This window comes from Chelmon rostratus, chromosome 5, assembly GCF_017976325.1.
Source record: "Chelmon rostratus isolate fCheRos1 chromosome 5, fCheRos1.pri, whole genome shotgun sequence".
NCBI classification, from domain to species: Eukaryota; Metazoa; Chordata; class Actinopteri; order Chaetodontiformes; family Chaetodontidae; genus Chelmon; species Chelmon rostratus.
Window position 1 is genome coordinate 15,548,042 of NC_055662.1, and position 15,952 is coordinate 15,563,993.

At 41.5% G+C, this 15,952-nt stretch overlaps 2 protein-coding genes across 5 annotated transcripts; one reads left to right on the forward strand and one right to left on the reverse strand.

The window, feature by feature from the left end:
• Positions 1-1,544: 1,544 nt before the first annotated feature.
• On the reverse strand, positions 1,545-5,082 carry LOC121606544 (izumo sperm-egg fusion protein 1). Its single transcript, XM_041936919.1, has 9 exons — positions 4,881-5,082; positions 4,613-4,687; positions 4,358-4,441; positions 4,222-4,242; positions 4,004-4,093; positions 3,623-3,750; positions 3,279-3,429; positions 2,474-2,642; positions 1,545-2,037 (listed from the first exon to the last, which is right to left on the reverse strand). The coding sequence occupies exons 1-9, from the start codon at positions 5,080-5,082 to the stop codon at positions 1,956-1,958; spliced, it is 1,002 nt and encodes a 333-aa protein (XP_041792853.1). The 3' UTR covers positions 1,545-1,955.
• LOC121606543 (myogenesis-regulating glycosidase-like) lies at positions 2,512-15,219 on the forward strand. Of its 4 annotated transcripts, none has more exons than XM_041936916.1 (6): positions 2,512-2,567; positions 9,925-10,417; positions 11,350-11,881; positions 12,633-13,437; positions 13,511-13,629; positions 14,440-15,219. In XM_041936916.1, exons 2-6 carry the CDS (start codon positions 10,140-10,142, stop codon positions 14,785-14,787), a joined length of 2,082 nt encoding a protein of 693 aa, XP_041792850.1. In that variant the 5' UTR covers positions 2,512-2,567; positions 9,925-10,139; the 3' UTR covers positions 14,788-15,219. The 4 variants fall into 4 exon arrangements, with proteins under 4 accessions (XP_041792850.1, XP_041792849.1, XP_041792851.1 ...); XM_041936915.1 differs by lacking the exon at positions 2,512-2,567 and adding an exon at positions 7,049-7,099; XM_041936917.1 differs by lacking the exon at positions 2,512-2,567 and adding an exon at positions 7,180-7,348.
• The last annotated feature ends 733 nt before the right edge of the window (positions 15,220-15,952 follow it).

Below are 15,952 nucleotides of genomic sequence, written 5' to 3' on the forward strand. Positions count from 1 at the left end.
TTTCTGTTTTTATGTGAGTACTTCTGTTGGAAGTTACCAACAATTCTAATAGAGCAGGCTATTGTAGATGTCCTTCCACCCCTGGATCCAGGATATTCACTGGCCTGCTACACACAGAATAATATTCTTTATGTGCAGTGTGGGATAGTTTACATGGTGTAATCTGACATCTTCATTTCCTCATAACCCACATTCAAATCATCATGCCTTCCCACACACATCTCCCACTCAAACCTCTGACTCCACTTTCTTCATGTTCCCACTTCCCTTCTCCCCCTCCCTCACCGCTGCCTGCTGGTCCCTCAGCAGCACTCCCACTTTGTCATGCTCTCTCCCTGCTGAGGCTGCAATTTCAATCCACAGCAGTACACACACACACACTTTGGAGCACAGTTTATCATGGCTGTCAGTGGAGCCGCTGAGCACGCATTTACTGTAGCCTCAACCTGCACTTTAGGCTTGAACACACATATATAAACCCACAGCGAAGAGATGAGGTCTGTGGAGCTGGATGATTATGACGCGAGTGTCTCTGTATGGGTGTCATAAAAGAAGGTTTTTTTTTTAACATTCGCCCCCATCTCAGCAGCCTGACAGGAAACAGCACCACACGTACATCCTGCCACCATCCATGGAGCCTCAGTGCCACCCCCCGCCCCCCAGACACCCATACTCATACTGTATTATTAAAACATTATATTTGTCATGGCTGATAACCCTATCTGACTCTAAGGGTAATTCAAAAGGTTTGGCAGGAACTGCCCCGAAAAACCTGAGCAATGATTCATAATTTCAGAGGTGACTTGGTTACTCATTTCCTGGATGAGGTGACTCATAAAAAATCAATCACTCACTTTCAATTTCATTTGTTTTAAATGTTTTACTATCGTTTCAATGTTATCAAATCACAGCATCATGGTCATCAGAGAATCAGCCAAAAATACATTTGGCCTGAGACAACGCTCAGAGATGGGTGTGTGTTGGTTGTTGTTGATGAAGATGATGACTTTTTACCATCCTATCGCAGGAAACTGGACTTTTACATCAGCAGCGAGCTACGTGCTGATGTAGCACCAGGCGTAAAAGATGACAAGAGTGAGCAGAAATATGACACACGAGCCGATGACGAGGAGGCGGCGGAGATCATGACAAAACTTGTGTGAACAGAAGTAAGTATTTTTTGAATCAGAAGCATCTTATGTCAGACTGTGGGCAGATGGAAATGAAGAATTAAAAAGTCTGGTGATGGTGTTGCAAGAAAACAGTGACTTCAGAATGATAGGCACATTACCAGTAATGCAAAAGTTCGCCCTTATTCAGTCTCTCTGAATGAATATATGGGTAAGTAAACATTAAAAGAAATCCTGATGAAAACATCTGCTGCTTTTACCTCCTCCACCCGCCCTCCTCCTGCCACAGGGGGATTATCCAGGATTATTTGGATGGCTGGGGCTATTAATCTCTGAAAAAAAAACAGTAATCCAGGAGACTGACCTCATCCCTGATTTCTCTCCTAAACACCCACGTGACAACACCATCGCTTCATTCAGGGGGAACATGTCCCTGCTGGGGTCAGATCATTGATGCGTGCTGGCGAGCTTGTGCTTAATGTTACGGAAAGTTGAGTGGTTTCAGGGGGAATTTTCGTGTGTGTGTGTGTTTGTGTGTGTACGCTGTGTTTTTATTATACCACAAACTCTCTGTCTCATGAGTGCGAGCTCAGTGTTTGATTCAACACTGAATCTCGAGTTTTTTTCAGTGTTTAAGATAAACAATATATAGACTTCCTGATTCATTACGCCACATGTGCATGTAGCGTAAGTGTTTTCTCACTTCCTTGTCATTTCCAGATCTGACTTGGCACTTTATGCTGGGGGAATTTATTTAGCCACAGAGAGAAATGTCCAACCTGAACTGAGTGAAACCTTCTAGTGCATTTACTGTAGACTGTATCTTCATTGAACCGCGTTTTGTGTGTTTGTTCCCTCCTTCCGCCTTCTTCTCGCCTCCTCTGCGACACTCTGATTTATCATCAATCTATGAAGATCACAAAACACAGTAATCCTTACTAAACACAAATACATAACAGTAAATAACAGACAAGGCAGCCCATTGTGTGCCCTTTATGTGTGTTAAAATCTACATTAATACTTGCTGATTTTTGCACTTAAATAACTGACATCACTTCCTGGAAAAAGTGACGGTACTTCCAGAGAAAACAACTTAAACGCGTCATTAGTTTAATGGTAAACAATGAAGCTATTGAGAAATATATTGTACCTTTATATGACATAGATCTAAGCCTCATACATCACAACTTAATCCTCAAAGTATATAACTACATGGGCACTTCTTTTATCTTGCATCATTTAGTTTGTCATGCTCTGCTCTGTTTCACCTCTTTCACCTCCACCCTTCCTCCTAACCTCTCGTCCCCTCTTTTTGTCCCCTCCACCCACTTAGTGTCTCTCACCCCAGGACAACTGTGAGGCCTACGCTTGCTGCCAGACTTAGTGCAGTAACCATGGCGATGACTGGCACCAGGAGGCTGTACGTGGGTTGAAAAGGTGAGTAGTTGTCTCCATGAGGTAGAGGAGGCAGAGTGACGACGGGTCGGCGAGTTTGGTTAGGCAAAGGGGCGACTGTGAAGAACGAGGGTGAAAAGACAGAGTAGCGTTAATGAGGTGCAGAGTAATATTTGTATAGATGAAAATAGAAGCAGGACTTACACCTTTCAGTTTGCCCTAGATTGACCATTAGCTGGCAAATTTACGTGATTTTGCCTGACTACCACCTCTCATATTCTGAGATTTATTATATTAATTTAGCAGGGAAATTTTATTTACAGAACAAATTCAAAGTTTATGGCAGATCAAGAACATGTATGGAAGAATAAACTACATAAAGAGAAAAGAAAGCCTACACAGCAACTTAAGAAAAGAAAAACCATCCACCCTCTTAAAGAAATTGACACACCCTTCATCCACGCCACAAACGCAAACCACAAACACAGCAACGAATTATAAGCCATACAAAACTGAAATATTTTCAGAATACTTTTGAACATGTAGTGAATGCATTTGTTTGAAAATTAACTGCTGTGTCTCTAATTTTCCATCTACTTTTTCCATCTTCAATAGTGTTGACAAAGGTTCATTGGCGAGTTTGTTCTCTTATGTGGAAACTGTTCAATAGTACTACATTAACTCGGATGTGATGTTAGCTTTTGCCCTTTCAGACTTCAGACTGCGATGACGTATTTAACAGCGGTACTCTACCAGTGAGTAGGAAAGTGACTCTGTAGAAGATGGTTCCATTTCGGCCCCGCACAGAGCAGCGATATGTTCCTTGTTCATCCACACGCAGCTGATTTAAGACCACAGATGAGTCGCCTGTCACTGCCAAAGCTTTGAAGTCACTCTCATTCAGCTGCACACACAAATTAGGAAGTGATAGTTAAGTGGGTGTAAAAGCTGGTAGTGAATATGCTTATTCATGATGATACTGTATGGCTAAATAAGGGACAAAACATAATACATGGGAATCAGGAAGCATGTAAAGTGGGACTTTCTATTCAAGTGGTTTTAAAGTGGTAGAGCTACAACTTTTGCTTCTGATAAACCTTTTTAGTTCCTGGCACACCAGGGGCCCAGGAGTAGTAGTACTCTGGTCTTCCCAACAGAAGACGATGCCATGGGCGGAAACAGTTGAACACTGCCTGGCCTCCCTCCTCAGCCTGCACTGGGTACTCTGGAGAAGGGGGGAGGGGCCGAGAAAAAGAGAGATGCTTCATTCATTTGCATCAGGATTACTTGAATAATCTTTTTCATTAGCCCTGCACATGGACAGGCAGCAGCAGTGCTTCGCTTTGGAACACATTTACATACTCGTGACAGCATGTGTCCATACTGAAGAGTGGTGCACCCATACGTACGACTGGTCCTCGCTCACTCACCAGCAACATGCATACACATACACACAAGGGAACAGAAAAAAAACATACCACTGCAGTCCTGCTGGCCAGAGGGAGAGGGACAGATGTACATCTTGTAGCGGCAAGTGAAGCAATCCATTACTCTTCGTCTCAAAAGCCCTGAAAACCATGCCACACACATGCATACACATGTGTCCTTGTACTGAATACAGTATATAGTATGTACATGCTGTGTTTCTAAAAGGATGCCCTGACACAGAGGGCAGGATCAGACAGAACTAACTTACCACACTTGTTAGGGCACAATCCTGAGGGAGAGACAAACAAATGATCTGAAACTAATGCATCTTGTACACAGCAATGACTTACACAAACTGCCCTGCCTCATACTGAGCAGAACGCTCTGTTATTTATGCCAATTACCATCGCGGCTGAATGTGTCCAAGTGTTTCTCTAGGATCTTCCTGCCCTTCTCCAGGATCTGGATGGCTTCAAATGTTACAGGTCCTTTTAACAAAGGGCACGCTTCTTAAAATCTGGTGTATGTTGAGTTTGTTATGATCACCATGTCATATGTAACTACATTTAGTGATGCCACAAGGGAAAATCTCTAACCAACTACTGTATATACACCTGGAATGAATAAATGTTTTGTTTTTTTTTTGTTTTGTTTCTCACCAGTGTGCTGGGTTTTCAAGAAGCGGTCAAATTCACTCTGGTACTCTGTTCTGGTTCTGTACAGGGTGGTAGAATCTGAGTGATGGGAAATACACACACATTATTTATCCAGTAAAAAATAAGGCCCATTGCAGTAAAGACTTCAATTGTCAGATCATCCAAAAACCTTGATGGCCTGACAATCATTTAGACAGAATTATCAATATACTTCACTCTCATGCCATTTCATATTGTGTAAAAAAAACAAACACACAGTAGTTGATCTCACCAATGACTCCCTTCCTTTTCTGGCTGGTCTGTCTGTAGGTCACATAGGCATAGTCACAAATCTTTTTCAATTCAATCTGGTCGCCCACAGAGGGAGCAGACAGGACAAAGTCCTCATGCAGGAGCCTGATCCTGCGGTCACACTGCAGACAGGCCTTGGCTGCAGGAACACTGCAGAGCAGGGACACCAAAATCAGCAGCATCACCTCTGCACCCTCAACTACCTGCACATCAGGATGAGTCACTGAGAATACAGTGGTTTTTCAGTCCGTGCATGTTCTGAAACAGAATTCCCAAATATTGTCGCTGACACAAACATATGACATGATATATGTGTGTATGTATGTTTAGTTGTGGCTAGGTACTCTTACAGCTGTTGGTACTTTTACTGTTACTACTGCTACCACTAATACTAGTGTTACTCCCATCACATTATCATTAGGACATAATTTCCATTTCCAGATAAAAACAGATAAAGCAAGGATACAGTATAGTACATATTGAATACTGCTTTCTGTCAAGTTGGTTGTGGCTATTTCACTTAACATCAATTAGTTCAGGAAAATGTACTATGTTTAGGGTTGAAATTGACAATTATTTTTATTATTGATTAGTCTGGCGTTTATTCTTTTGGTGAGTGACAAATACCCATCATGAGTCCAAGGTGATTAACAGCTGAAAACCCCAAAGATATTTAGTTTACTGTCACATGTACCAACTGAGAGACTGAACCTAGTGAATGAAAAAACAAAACAAAAGAGTTCATTGTTTTAAATCTTACCATGTTAGCCTAATATAAACTAAATATATTAAAAATAATGCTTGGTAATAATTCAACACCACTGTTAATCTTCTGTGCAATTTCCCCAACTAAACTGCGGTTATTAAATCATCAGATACCAACTAACACACAGTGGAGCTGGGACATTTGTGGCCCCTGATGGACTGGGGCCCCAGTGCAGTTGACCAATTTACCCAGATGGAAAACCAACTTTGAGCTGCTTCTGCAACTTCTCTTCTGATTCTTATATATAGATATTTCACAAATACAACACAAAAGCGGTGCCAAACAGTTTACCAGTCTAACTTCACAGTTCAGCACAACATAGTTCAGTTTTTCCACATGCTTTCAAACGTTATTTTTTAAACATGTATAATTTGTTTCAAAGTGTCTGAATTTCCTTTACACAAACTTTAACTGAATTAGCCTCTGCTGTTGCTTCAGCTAATGCTACTACAAATGCTACTAGCATTCTGTCACCAGTGCTATAGCTAATGCTAATAGCTAGTTTAACTTGGTGCAACTAACACTGATGTGGGTGGAAAAAAAACAGTGATACAGTTAAGTGCTTTCAAAATTACATGACCTTTGTCTACTGTTTCGAGTACTGTTGGCACTACTAGCCGACTGATGTTAAATAAATGGAACAACAACAACAACAATAAAAACCAATAAAGATAAAGAAGGATAAAAATAGAACCGTACCATGCTCTTCCATCCTGTCATTCAGCGTCTGTGTTTATAGCTTGTTGCTGCCACGCTGTGGTAGAAATCATTCACATGCCACAACAACGTTATTATTTGCTCTGTTTGTTCAGGACAGTAGTGCGGTCTTGCACCTGCGCCAGCTTATTTGGCACACAGGCATCAGATTTTACCACATAAACCGCAACAAAATTAGTCTATTCACCTTCCAAATGTCCTCAAATAGTTAATAACAACACAACGCAGCTAAATCACACAACGCTATATCCACAGTATTTAGTGGGTTGATAAAACAGTATAAAAAGATAAAATACCGCGAATTGTATTTGATATTTGAAACGTTTCTATGGACAACGGTGACACCTAAAATTAAAAAAACACAAAGACGATGATTTCAAAATACGGTTAATAAAAGTCAGCACTAGTTTGTCCGTTTTATCGCTATGCGGTGGGTTTGCAATTGCTGAGAGAAAAAAAAACTCGACAGCCCAGCCAGCGTGTGTAAATGTACCTAAGTTAGTATTTTTTTTTGCAACAAATTCCTCATTCTCACACTACATTTCCCAGAAGCCCACCGGATAGTGTAGCACATGAATGACAAGTACTTTGACGAATCCGCGTCTATCTAGTTTGACGATGGGCGGAAACCTAGAACTTCAAACCGCTCTGCAGCTGCGCAGTGGGCAACTGCGCCCACAGCTGTACACATTGACCCGAGAGAGTCAGATGCGGAGGTAAGATAAGGCTATTTTTATGACCACAGCGACATAAATGACTGTGAATGTATTGTGTAACTTATTCGTCATAAGTATTGTTATTTGTATAGCCAACGTAGCTTTTCACTGTAAACATGACCGTGTTGTAACCCAGTTCGTGACTACTGGTCTGGCCGGTTACATTGTCAGTGTCATGTCCCGATACAGCGTCGACAGCGTATAGACGACTGCTTGTGGTTTATCGACCAGGCACATTGGAAACGTTTGGTCAGTGAGTTATGTGTCACCTTGACATTCTTGTTTGCTACAGTTTGGACATTTCAGCAAAGTCAGATAACAGTGTTTTCAGTATATCTTTTTAAGTGTTTAGATACAACTAATGTGAACACAATGCAACTATCAGTCACTACGGAGGAAACGTGTGCCTGTGTTTATGATCTCCCTGCTCGGTAAGAAAACGTGCAAAATCTACTGTGTAGCCTACTGTACTGCCCTGACCAGAATGGTTATTTTCTGCTGTGTGATAAGACAGTAAGTACTTAGCATTGCATACATTTAGTCCCCCAAACCAGCAAAATTAAACTGATATCTGGTCACTGTGTGGATGCTGATTAACATGGACTTAAAATGGTCTGAAGTGTGCCACAGTACCTCTCATTGAACCATGAATTCACTATTGTGAATCCTAAACTAACCATAGAATCTCCATAAAAGAATAATTTGTGAAAAATAATTTAAAAGCAGCGAGGGTTAGCATGTGGGATTTGAAAGTCACACAACACATCATGGAATTGCTTGTACCGTTGATGTAACACAAGAAACCAAGTTAGAATTGATCCAATGAATGAGCCTTGAAAGGGCGGAGGTCCTATGTTCATGCCAAGCAGGGTGAGAACTCTGAAGCTACAACAAACCAGATTTGAAACTGATCACATTAACAAGGTAGTGGAGTTTTGTCTGTGATCGTACACACAGAGGAGGTAAAGGATCGTATTGTAATAAAGGCTTCAGTAAACTGGCACAAAGAGGAAGACATGTCACGCAGCAGTCTGTCCGTGAAGTGCTGCTTTAAGTACAGGAAGTTTTTGCAGGGTATAAATTTGCAAGGTTGCAAGGTTTCCTTCCCCCCCTGCTGTGTTGCCACTTACTTACATCAGAATAAAATAATAATGTTGAGCTGGAACATAATGATACCTGTTGGGAGGTTAAATATGGTTCTGTTGTGAATGATTGGCCTGGGCTCTGTCTGAAAACTGTAGGCTTGCTGTCATCACACTTATTTGAGGGCTGCCGCTCTTAAATATTATTTACTCGTGTCCAAGGTGCTTTTACCTGGGAGATAAATGTAAGTGACCCATGCTGACATGGTGTCTGTACTTTCTCTGATCATAGCCTGTGTTTATGGTGTCACTGGTTGTGTTACCTCCAATGCCTACGTGGCTACAGAGCCTGGCTTCCTGCCATTTACCAGAGTAAAGCTTCTGTGGTCTCTCTCTCTCTCTCTGTTGGATACTGCTGCTGCCTAACTATGCTGCACTTGACAGCAAGTGCACACAGTACAGTAATATGCAGCTTTATTGGAGAGACTAACACACAGAATTTGCTCGTGTTGCAGACATGATTTGTGAGTACATTTGTATATTAATATTGTTTTTTTGTTTTAAAAATGACAGAATCGTTGCACAATGCATGTTTTTTAGAGAATAGGAAACAGGGGCTAGTGTTAAATGTCTTAAATCTTGATAGCATGCAGGGTGGAGTGCTCCAAAACTATAACTACCATCTCTGGATACTGTCAGCGGTGATAACTGGTTCCAAAGTAAACTTAATGTTTGTCAAGAAAATGCCCTGTGTAATAGGCATTATAATACACAAGTACTGGATCTGTGTGTCCCATACTGATAATTTGGAGTTTAAAGCTCCAGTGTGTATGATTTTGGGGGCTCCATTGCCAGAAATGGAACACAATATTCATCTGTATGTTTTCATTAGTGCATCATCACCTGAAAATAAGTGTTTTCATTACCTTCGAACAAGCTCTTTATATCTGCAGAGGGAGCAGGTCCTCTTACATGTTGCACTGCCATGCTTCTGCTCAGGATGTGCGCAATTAATTGACTAGCCGATTAAACGTTGCTACCCTTGCTAGCCGGCACCAGAAAGACTAGACTTGATGTTATGTACACATTTAAATTACAGGATGATGTTGCCATAATGGACAGCAGTGTTTCTGTTACCTGGTAAAAAATCTATTTAAGGCTTTCTGCAGCATGTTTTGTCATTTGCAACAGGTTTCCGATGTTGTATTTTTTTGTGTTTTTGACCTTTTTGGCATTCTTTCTGAAGCAGCAGCACGTTTCTTCACTGGAAATGTTTTTGGCGATTGCAAAATTGTTAAATTGTGTGTTTCCTTACTTTCATTTAATTATCAGGCAAATAAGTTAGAACATCCCTAGTTTCTACAGTAGTCCAGAGTGGACAAACCAAACACTGGCTCTTGAGAGGGCCTTTTGCATTTTTTGCATTTTTAGCATCCACTGTAGGTTTTCATCACCCTTGTAAAGTGAGGGGTATTCAGTTGGTTGCAATCTGCAATCTTACCACTAGATGTCACTACATTCCACATACTAGTACTTTAACTAGCATGTCTCAATATATGATTTTGTCGCTTTACATATACATTTTTTTGTATGTTCTCCCATTCAGGACACTAAAGTTGATAAGTGCATGATATGATCATATTTGCAGTGGCTCATGTATTTTTCTTGACATTTTTCGACCTTTGGTTTTACACACTGCACCATAACTGATTGTTTATCTGTCTGCCTCTGTCTGTCTCGCAGGTTTGGACAAATCAGCCCGCCATCTGAAATGGAGACTTTGCTGAAGATCTGCAGGTAGACATTCGGCTTTCCTTCCTCCACTGCTGCAAATGTGAAGAAGATACATTCCAGACACTTTCACCAACACTGACAGCAACTGAACTACAGCCGTCCACACCTAATACTCCTCCTCCAAACCTGCTTCCCTGCACACCTCACTGCCTAAAGTCTTCAGCATGTATCAGATTGTCCCTGTGGCTCCTGGAGAGCAGCAAACGGCCGGAGGAGCTGGTGGTTCTCCCCTGAAGAAGAAGCTGGCTCATGAGGGCCGACCTCTGGTGATGGCCGGCATGTTGGGCTGTGTGTTGGTGCTGGCTGCTGTGGTTGCCTGGTGCTACTACTCAGCGTCCCTCCGTAAAGCCCAGCTGCTGAAGGCTGAGCTGTTGGACCTCAACAAGGATGGTTTTATTATTCGTAACCAGGCGGGGGCTGTCATCTTTAGTATGACCTTCAGGTGGGTGCACTGAGAGATTATTTTCGTTATAAATTATTCTGCTTATTATTGCCCTGTTGAATCATTTTGTATAAAATGTCAAAAGTAATGATGAAAAATATCCATTGCAGTTTTCCAGAGACCAAGGTGAGACCAAGGTGACATTCACATTTATAAATCCCGATGAATTATTACATATTCAATTTGTCATAACAGAAAACAGGTAAAAGTAGAAATACTCAGATTTAAGAAGCTGGTAAAAGAGAATCTTTGATATGTTCTAGTTTAAGAGTGACTCAAATGATTAAATGATTATCAAAACAGTTGCAGACAAATTTTCTGTCAATTAAATAATCATTTCATCTTTAATGATAAGTAGAGGAAATGTAGTATGAGCACGATAACGATTATCCTGATGATGCCATGGCCATTTCAGAGTACTCAAAGTAGAGAGTGGCCAGATAAATAGGAACATTAGTACATTGTAATGCAATCCAATGCATTCCTGTAATAAAGACTTCGCCTGTGAAACTGGCAGCCAGTAAATCTTGGTCAACAATAACCCTTGTAACATATTGTATATGACTCCTTTTTGGCCTGAGCACAGTTGTTCCTTTTTGTGTGCTGAACCGTACTAAAAAGCTGCATTGTGTAACTGGATAATGGAAAGCCAGACGAGACAGACACATGATTACACCCTTAGGGTAGACCGATTTAGTCACGTCCTCTATCAGCAGAGCTCACATCGACCGAATTAGTACAGTACAATTCCTGCACTTGCAGAGAAATAGACTAATATAAGATAGAGCAGTAGCGTATAAAATATTGTATGCTATATAGTAATAAAGTATTATCATCACTATGGTGAGCGTGATATCTTTTCAGCAATACAGAAATATGACCTCCTGCTAATAACACTGGCTGGCAAATTCAATGTCAATGCTCTGCCTCAGGTCTGGCACTCTGGATCTGGACTCCTGCTCAAAGGAGGGAAATATTCTCAGCTGCACTCAGTCAGATTCTGGCAAGCTCAACTTCTTTATCCAGACAGTTCGACCAAAGGACACAGTGATGTGTTACCGTGTTCGGTGGGAGGAGCTGCAAAATGAGCATTCGGTGGAGCACGCCATGGCCTATAATGACTCTCACTGGTACGGAGGGGCAGAAACAGCAACGCAGTATTGGCCTGTCAGGATCCAGGGTGAGGAGGAACCACAGCCCTTCATCACCGGTGATGTCTACTCGAATCGGAACGCTTTTGGGGGAATCTTAGAACGCTATTGGCTGTCTTCGAATGCGACTGCCATCAAGATTAATGACTCAGTACCGTTTCATTTGGGCTGGTCAGAGAAGGACAGGACGCTAAGGTTCCAGGCCCGATACCAGGACTCTCCCTTCAGACCACCAGAGGGTCTGCAGGCCTTCCCTGAGCTAAGCTATAGAGTGTGTGTGGGGTCAGATGTTACCTCTATTCACAAATACATGGTGAGTATAGATACACGGCATGTTTTGTTTTGATGATAAGAGCAAAATCACCAATCATTTTATTTCCTATAAAACTTGTATTATTCACATAAGCAGGGGTTCACATCACTGGTACGCAGATATGCAAGCAGGACAAAAATCAGAAAAGCGTAATGGCCATGGAATGTATAGTTATAGAATTTAAGGGTTGTGAATGGGATCACTTTTAGCAGTCACTGTAAATAGTATGCACTGTGAAGCTGTTAGTCCATAGCTTGTTTTGATTCCACAAAACTGCAGAAGTCTCTGTAAATTAGTATTTTACTTTTAAGAAAATATGCTTTTTTTTCTCTAAAAAGTTTTACTTTCTAGAAAATATGCTGTCTGAAGGTATCAAAATCCATCTACCTGCACCTCTAAAATTTGGTTTTATCTGTGACACACTGACTGGGTAGCAAAACTGCTTCTTGGTTGGGAGCAGTTAATTCTTCCAGGCTAGCTGTTTCTCTCTGTTTACAGTTATTGTGCTAAGCTAATCTTACTCGTTGCTGTCTGTAGCTTCATAATTAACAGATACATGTGAGAGTGGTTTAAGTTTTCACATCTAACCCATGACGAGAAAGTAATTAAGCATATTTTCCAAAGCATTTTCCTTTAAACTAAATGAACCACGTAGAAAAGTGTCTCATTCTTGGATTAAAAAGCAGAAACTGTTGATGTGAATACCTCTGTAAAAAAAAGCCTCTGTTCTGTTTGCATGTCTTTTTCTCAGGTGCGTCGGTATTTCCCAAAGCCTATCAAGGTCCCGTCTCCTGAAGTGTTCAAACAACCACTGTGGTCCACTTGGGCTCTCCACAAGACGGCTGTAACTCAGGAGAAGCTGCTGCGCTACGCCTCTGACATCACCAAGCATGGCTTCACATGCTCCCACCTGGAGCTGGATGACCGCTACACCGCCGACTATGGAGAGTTTGACTTTGACCCGCAGAAGTTCCCCAATGCTAGCGGTATGTTTGACAAACTGAGAGAGGACGGGTTTCAAGTGTCACTCTGGACTCATCCTTTTATCAACTATGACTCCATTAATTTTGGCGTTGCTGTGGAGAAAGGACTTTTTGTCCGGGAGCCAAGCGGTGAGCTGCCCGCTCTGGTTCGCTGGTGGAACGGCATTGGAGGAATCTTGGACTTTACCAACCCAGAAGCCCGTGAGTGGTACTCCTCACATCTGCGTATGCTCAAACTCCGCTATGACGTGACGTCCTTCAAGTTCGATGCGGGAGAGACAAGTTACCTCCCGCGCCAGTTTAGCACCCTGCTCCCACTGTCCGACCCCTCCACCTTCACTCGCCGCTACACAGAGATGGCCATACCGTTCAGTGAGCGCGCAGAGCTGAGGGTGGGTTACCAGAGTCAGAACATCTCCTGCTTCTTCAGGATCATCGACAGAGACTCTGTGTGGGGTTATGAGCTCGGCCTCAAGTCCATCATCCCGACTGTTCTGACCATTAGCGTTCTGGGCTACCAGTTTGTCTTACCTGATATGATAGGAGGGAATGCATACCCCAACCGCACCACAGGTACGGTACTCCATAATGTATGGTTACAGAGAGTTTTAGAGACAAAAGTGAGTCTGACATTTGTGTTTTTTAGGTGCTTCAGATGGCAAAAATGGTCTGCCAGACCGAGAGCTGTACATCCGCTGGTTGGAGTTGTCTGCTTTCATGCCTGCCATGCAGTTCTCTATACCACCGTGGGCCTATGACAATGAGGTGAGCAAAGTGAAACTTGATGTGTGGTATTCGCAGGAAAAACACTAATGTTCTTCTGTAAGTTCTTGTGCCTCGATTTGATCATTAGAGCGGGCAAATTAAATTGAGGTTGTACAAAGCCACTGAAAAATAATCAAACAAATGAAGTCATATACAAATATATAATAGCAACAAAAGACAATAAACTAGGGTAAGGGGATTCAAATACTTGGAATGTAAGATGGAAATTAGTGGGATCTTTGGGAAGCATAATTTCATCTTCCATTATTCTGAAGGGATTTGTTTGTCCTTGTAGAGAAATTTGTTGCAGCATATTTTTAGTGTCTTTTTGGGGGTTCCACCAGATGGCGCCATCGTTCAAACTTTCAAGTTCCACACGGTGGTTTTAGGTAATTTGAGGGTATGAAATATTAATTTGTTTAAGAATACTACTTAAGGTAATTGATTTATATTGTATTGTAGTGTTTATAATTTTGCCCTCCTCACAGGAAAACAGTGCAACATAGATCTGTGTGTGTGTGTGTGTGTGTGTTTGTATTCAGAGGATGAGACTGAAAAATGCACAAACTGAGATCTGTGACTCACAACACAGCGTTGTCCTCCTCACTTATACAGTTTCAGTTTGAGTTATTCACTAAATTACCACTGAACTGTGTCCTCTGACTATCCAAACACCAAATCTAGATGGGAAAAGCTTGATCAAAATGTCAAAATGCTAATCTGTGTCCCCTCCAGTCATTATTGTAAATGTTTATAAATGAAGAATGTAATGTTAATGCTAACACTGTACCCTTGTGCGTTAATTTGCAGGTGGTACAGATAGCGCAGAAGTTCACAGAGCTCCATGAGAATCTGGTGGCCCCGAGGGTTCTTGAACTGGCTGGTGAGGTTCTTGATACAGGGGACCCAATCATAAGGCCTCTCTGGTGGATCGCCAATGACGATGAGGCAGCCTATAAGATTGACTCTCAGTTCCTGATCGGGGATGACCTGATGGTGGCTCCGGTATTAGAGCCAGGAAAGCAGGAGAGGGACATCTACCTGCCTGCAGGACGCTGGAGAAGCTACAAGGGGGAACATTTTGATAAAGGCCCCATGTACCTCACTGACTACCCTGTGGACCTGGACGAGATAGCTTTCTTTACATGGGTTCACTGAAAACCCTAAAGAATTAAAGACACATAAACGCACACACACTGACACGCACTGACACACACACACACACACACACACACACACACACACACACACACACACACACACACACACACACACATACTGTTTGCACATGTACATTCTTGTGAGCACACATGCCAAGAAAAAGCAAAAGATGTTTGTTTTTCAAAGGAAATGACCACTAGTGACCTGCTGCTGCAGAAGAATGTGATTTTGGTAAAGATTAAGCTCATGTCCCCTCTGACCTGCTCTTCATCTGGACACCTGCCTGCAGATTGTAAGATTAAGATCAAGATCAAGATAACCTTTATTGGCATTGAGCATAACATGTCAATGAAATTTGCATTGCAACCCCTGTGTAGAAACAAGATAATAAAAAAGATAAGAAAGATAATAATATGAAATAAAATAAAGATACTAGAATAAAATAAAATAAAATGCAGTAAAAGATGCGTAAATGCAATAAAAATATACCAGAAATGAAAATATATTAAGACAATAAAAATATACTAAAACAATAAACAATAAAATATACCAACAGCAGCTGAAATATACTGAAATGTATGAACTGAGTGCAAAATATTATAACCGTCCAACCAAAGAATTAGAATGAAACTTGTATTCACTTCTGATTCTCTTGTTCCATCCTTAAGCTGATCCTCATTCTCATGTGCCTTCCACAGCCAACAGTAAAACCGATCTCAGATTGTATCACTACCACAGTCTTCCACCTAATGGAGATTTAGATTTGTAGTCCCAACCAGAATGGTTTATTTTTAGGGCGAGAGTTAGTTTTACTCTTCTGTGTGAATTTTATTTCAGGGTAGATTAAGAGATCGATAATAAGCGCAATAAGGAACAGGCTTGTGTCTTACTTGTGGCTTGACAGGGTTGGACACCGGCAATAAATCCACACTTTGAGTTGGACAGATGCCCTCCAGCTCAGAGGCCGTGCCTCACCTTATGTGAACATGACTACTGTTGTAAACAAGCTATGTTTAAGCTAACATGCATTCATTTGCATTGCACTGAAACAATGTGTAACTCGTTTGTGATTCACTTGCTCTATGTGTTTATTAACTGTTTTCTTAAGATTTGTGGATAGTATTTGATTGTATATGCATAAGTTCATGTGATTCCAGCTTTA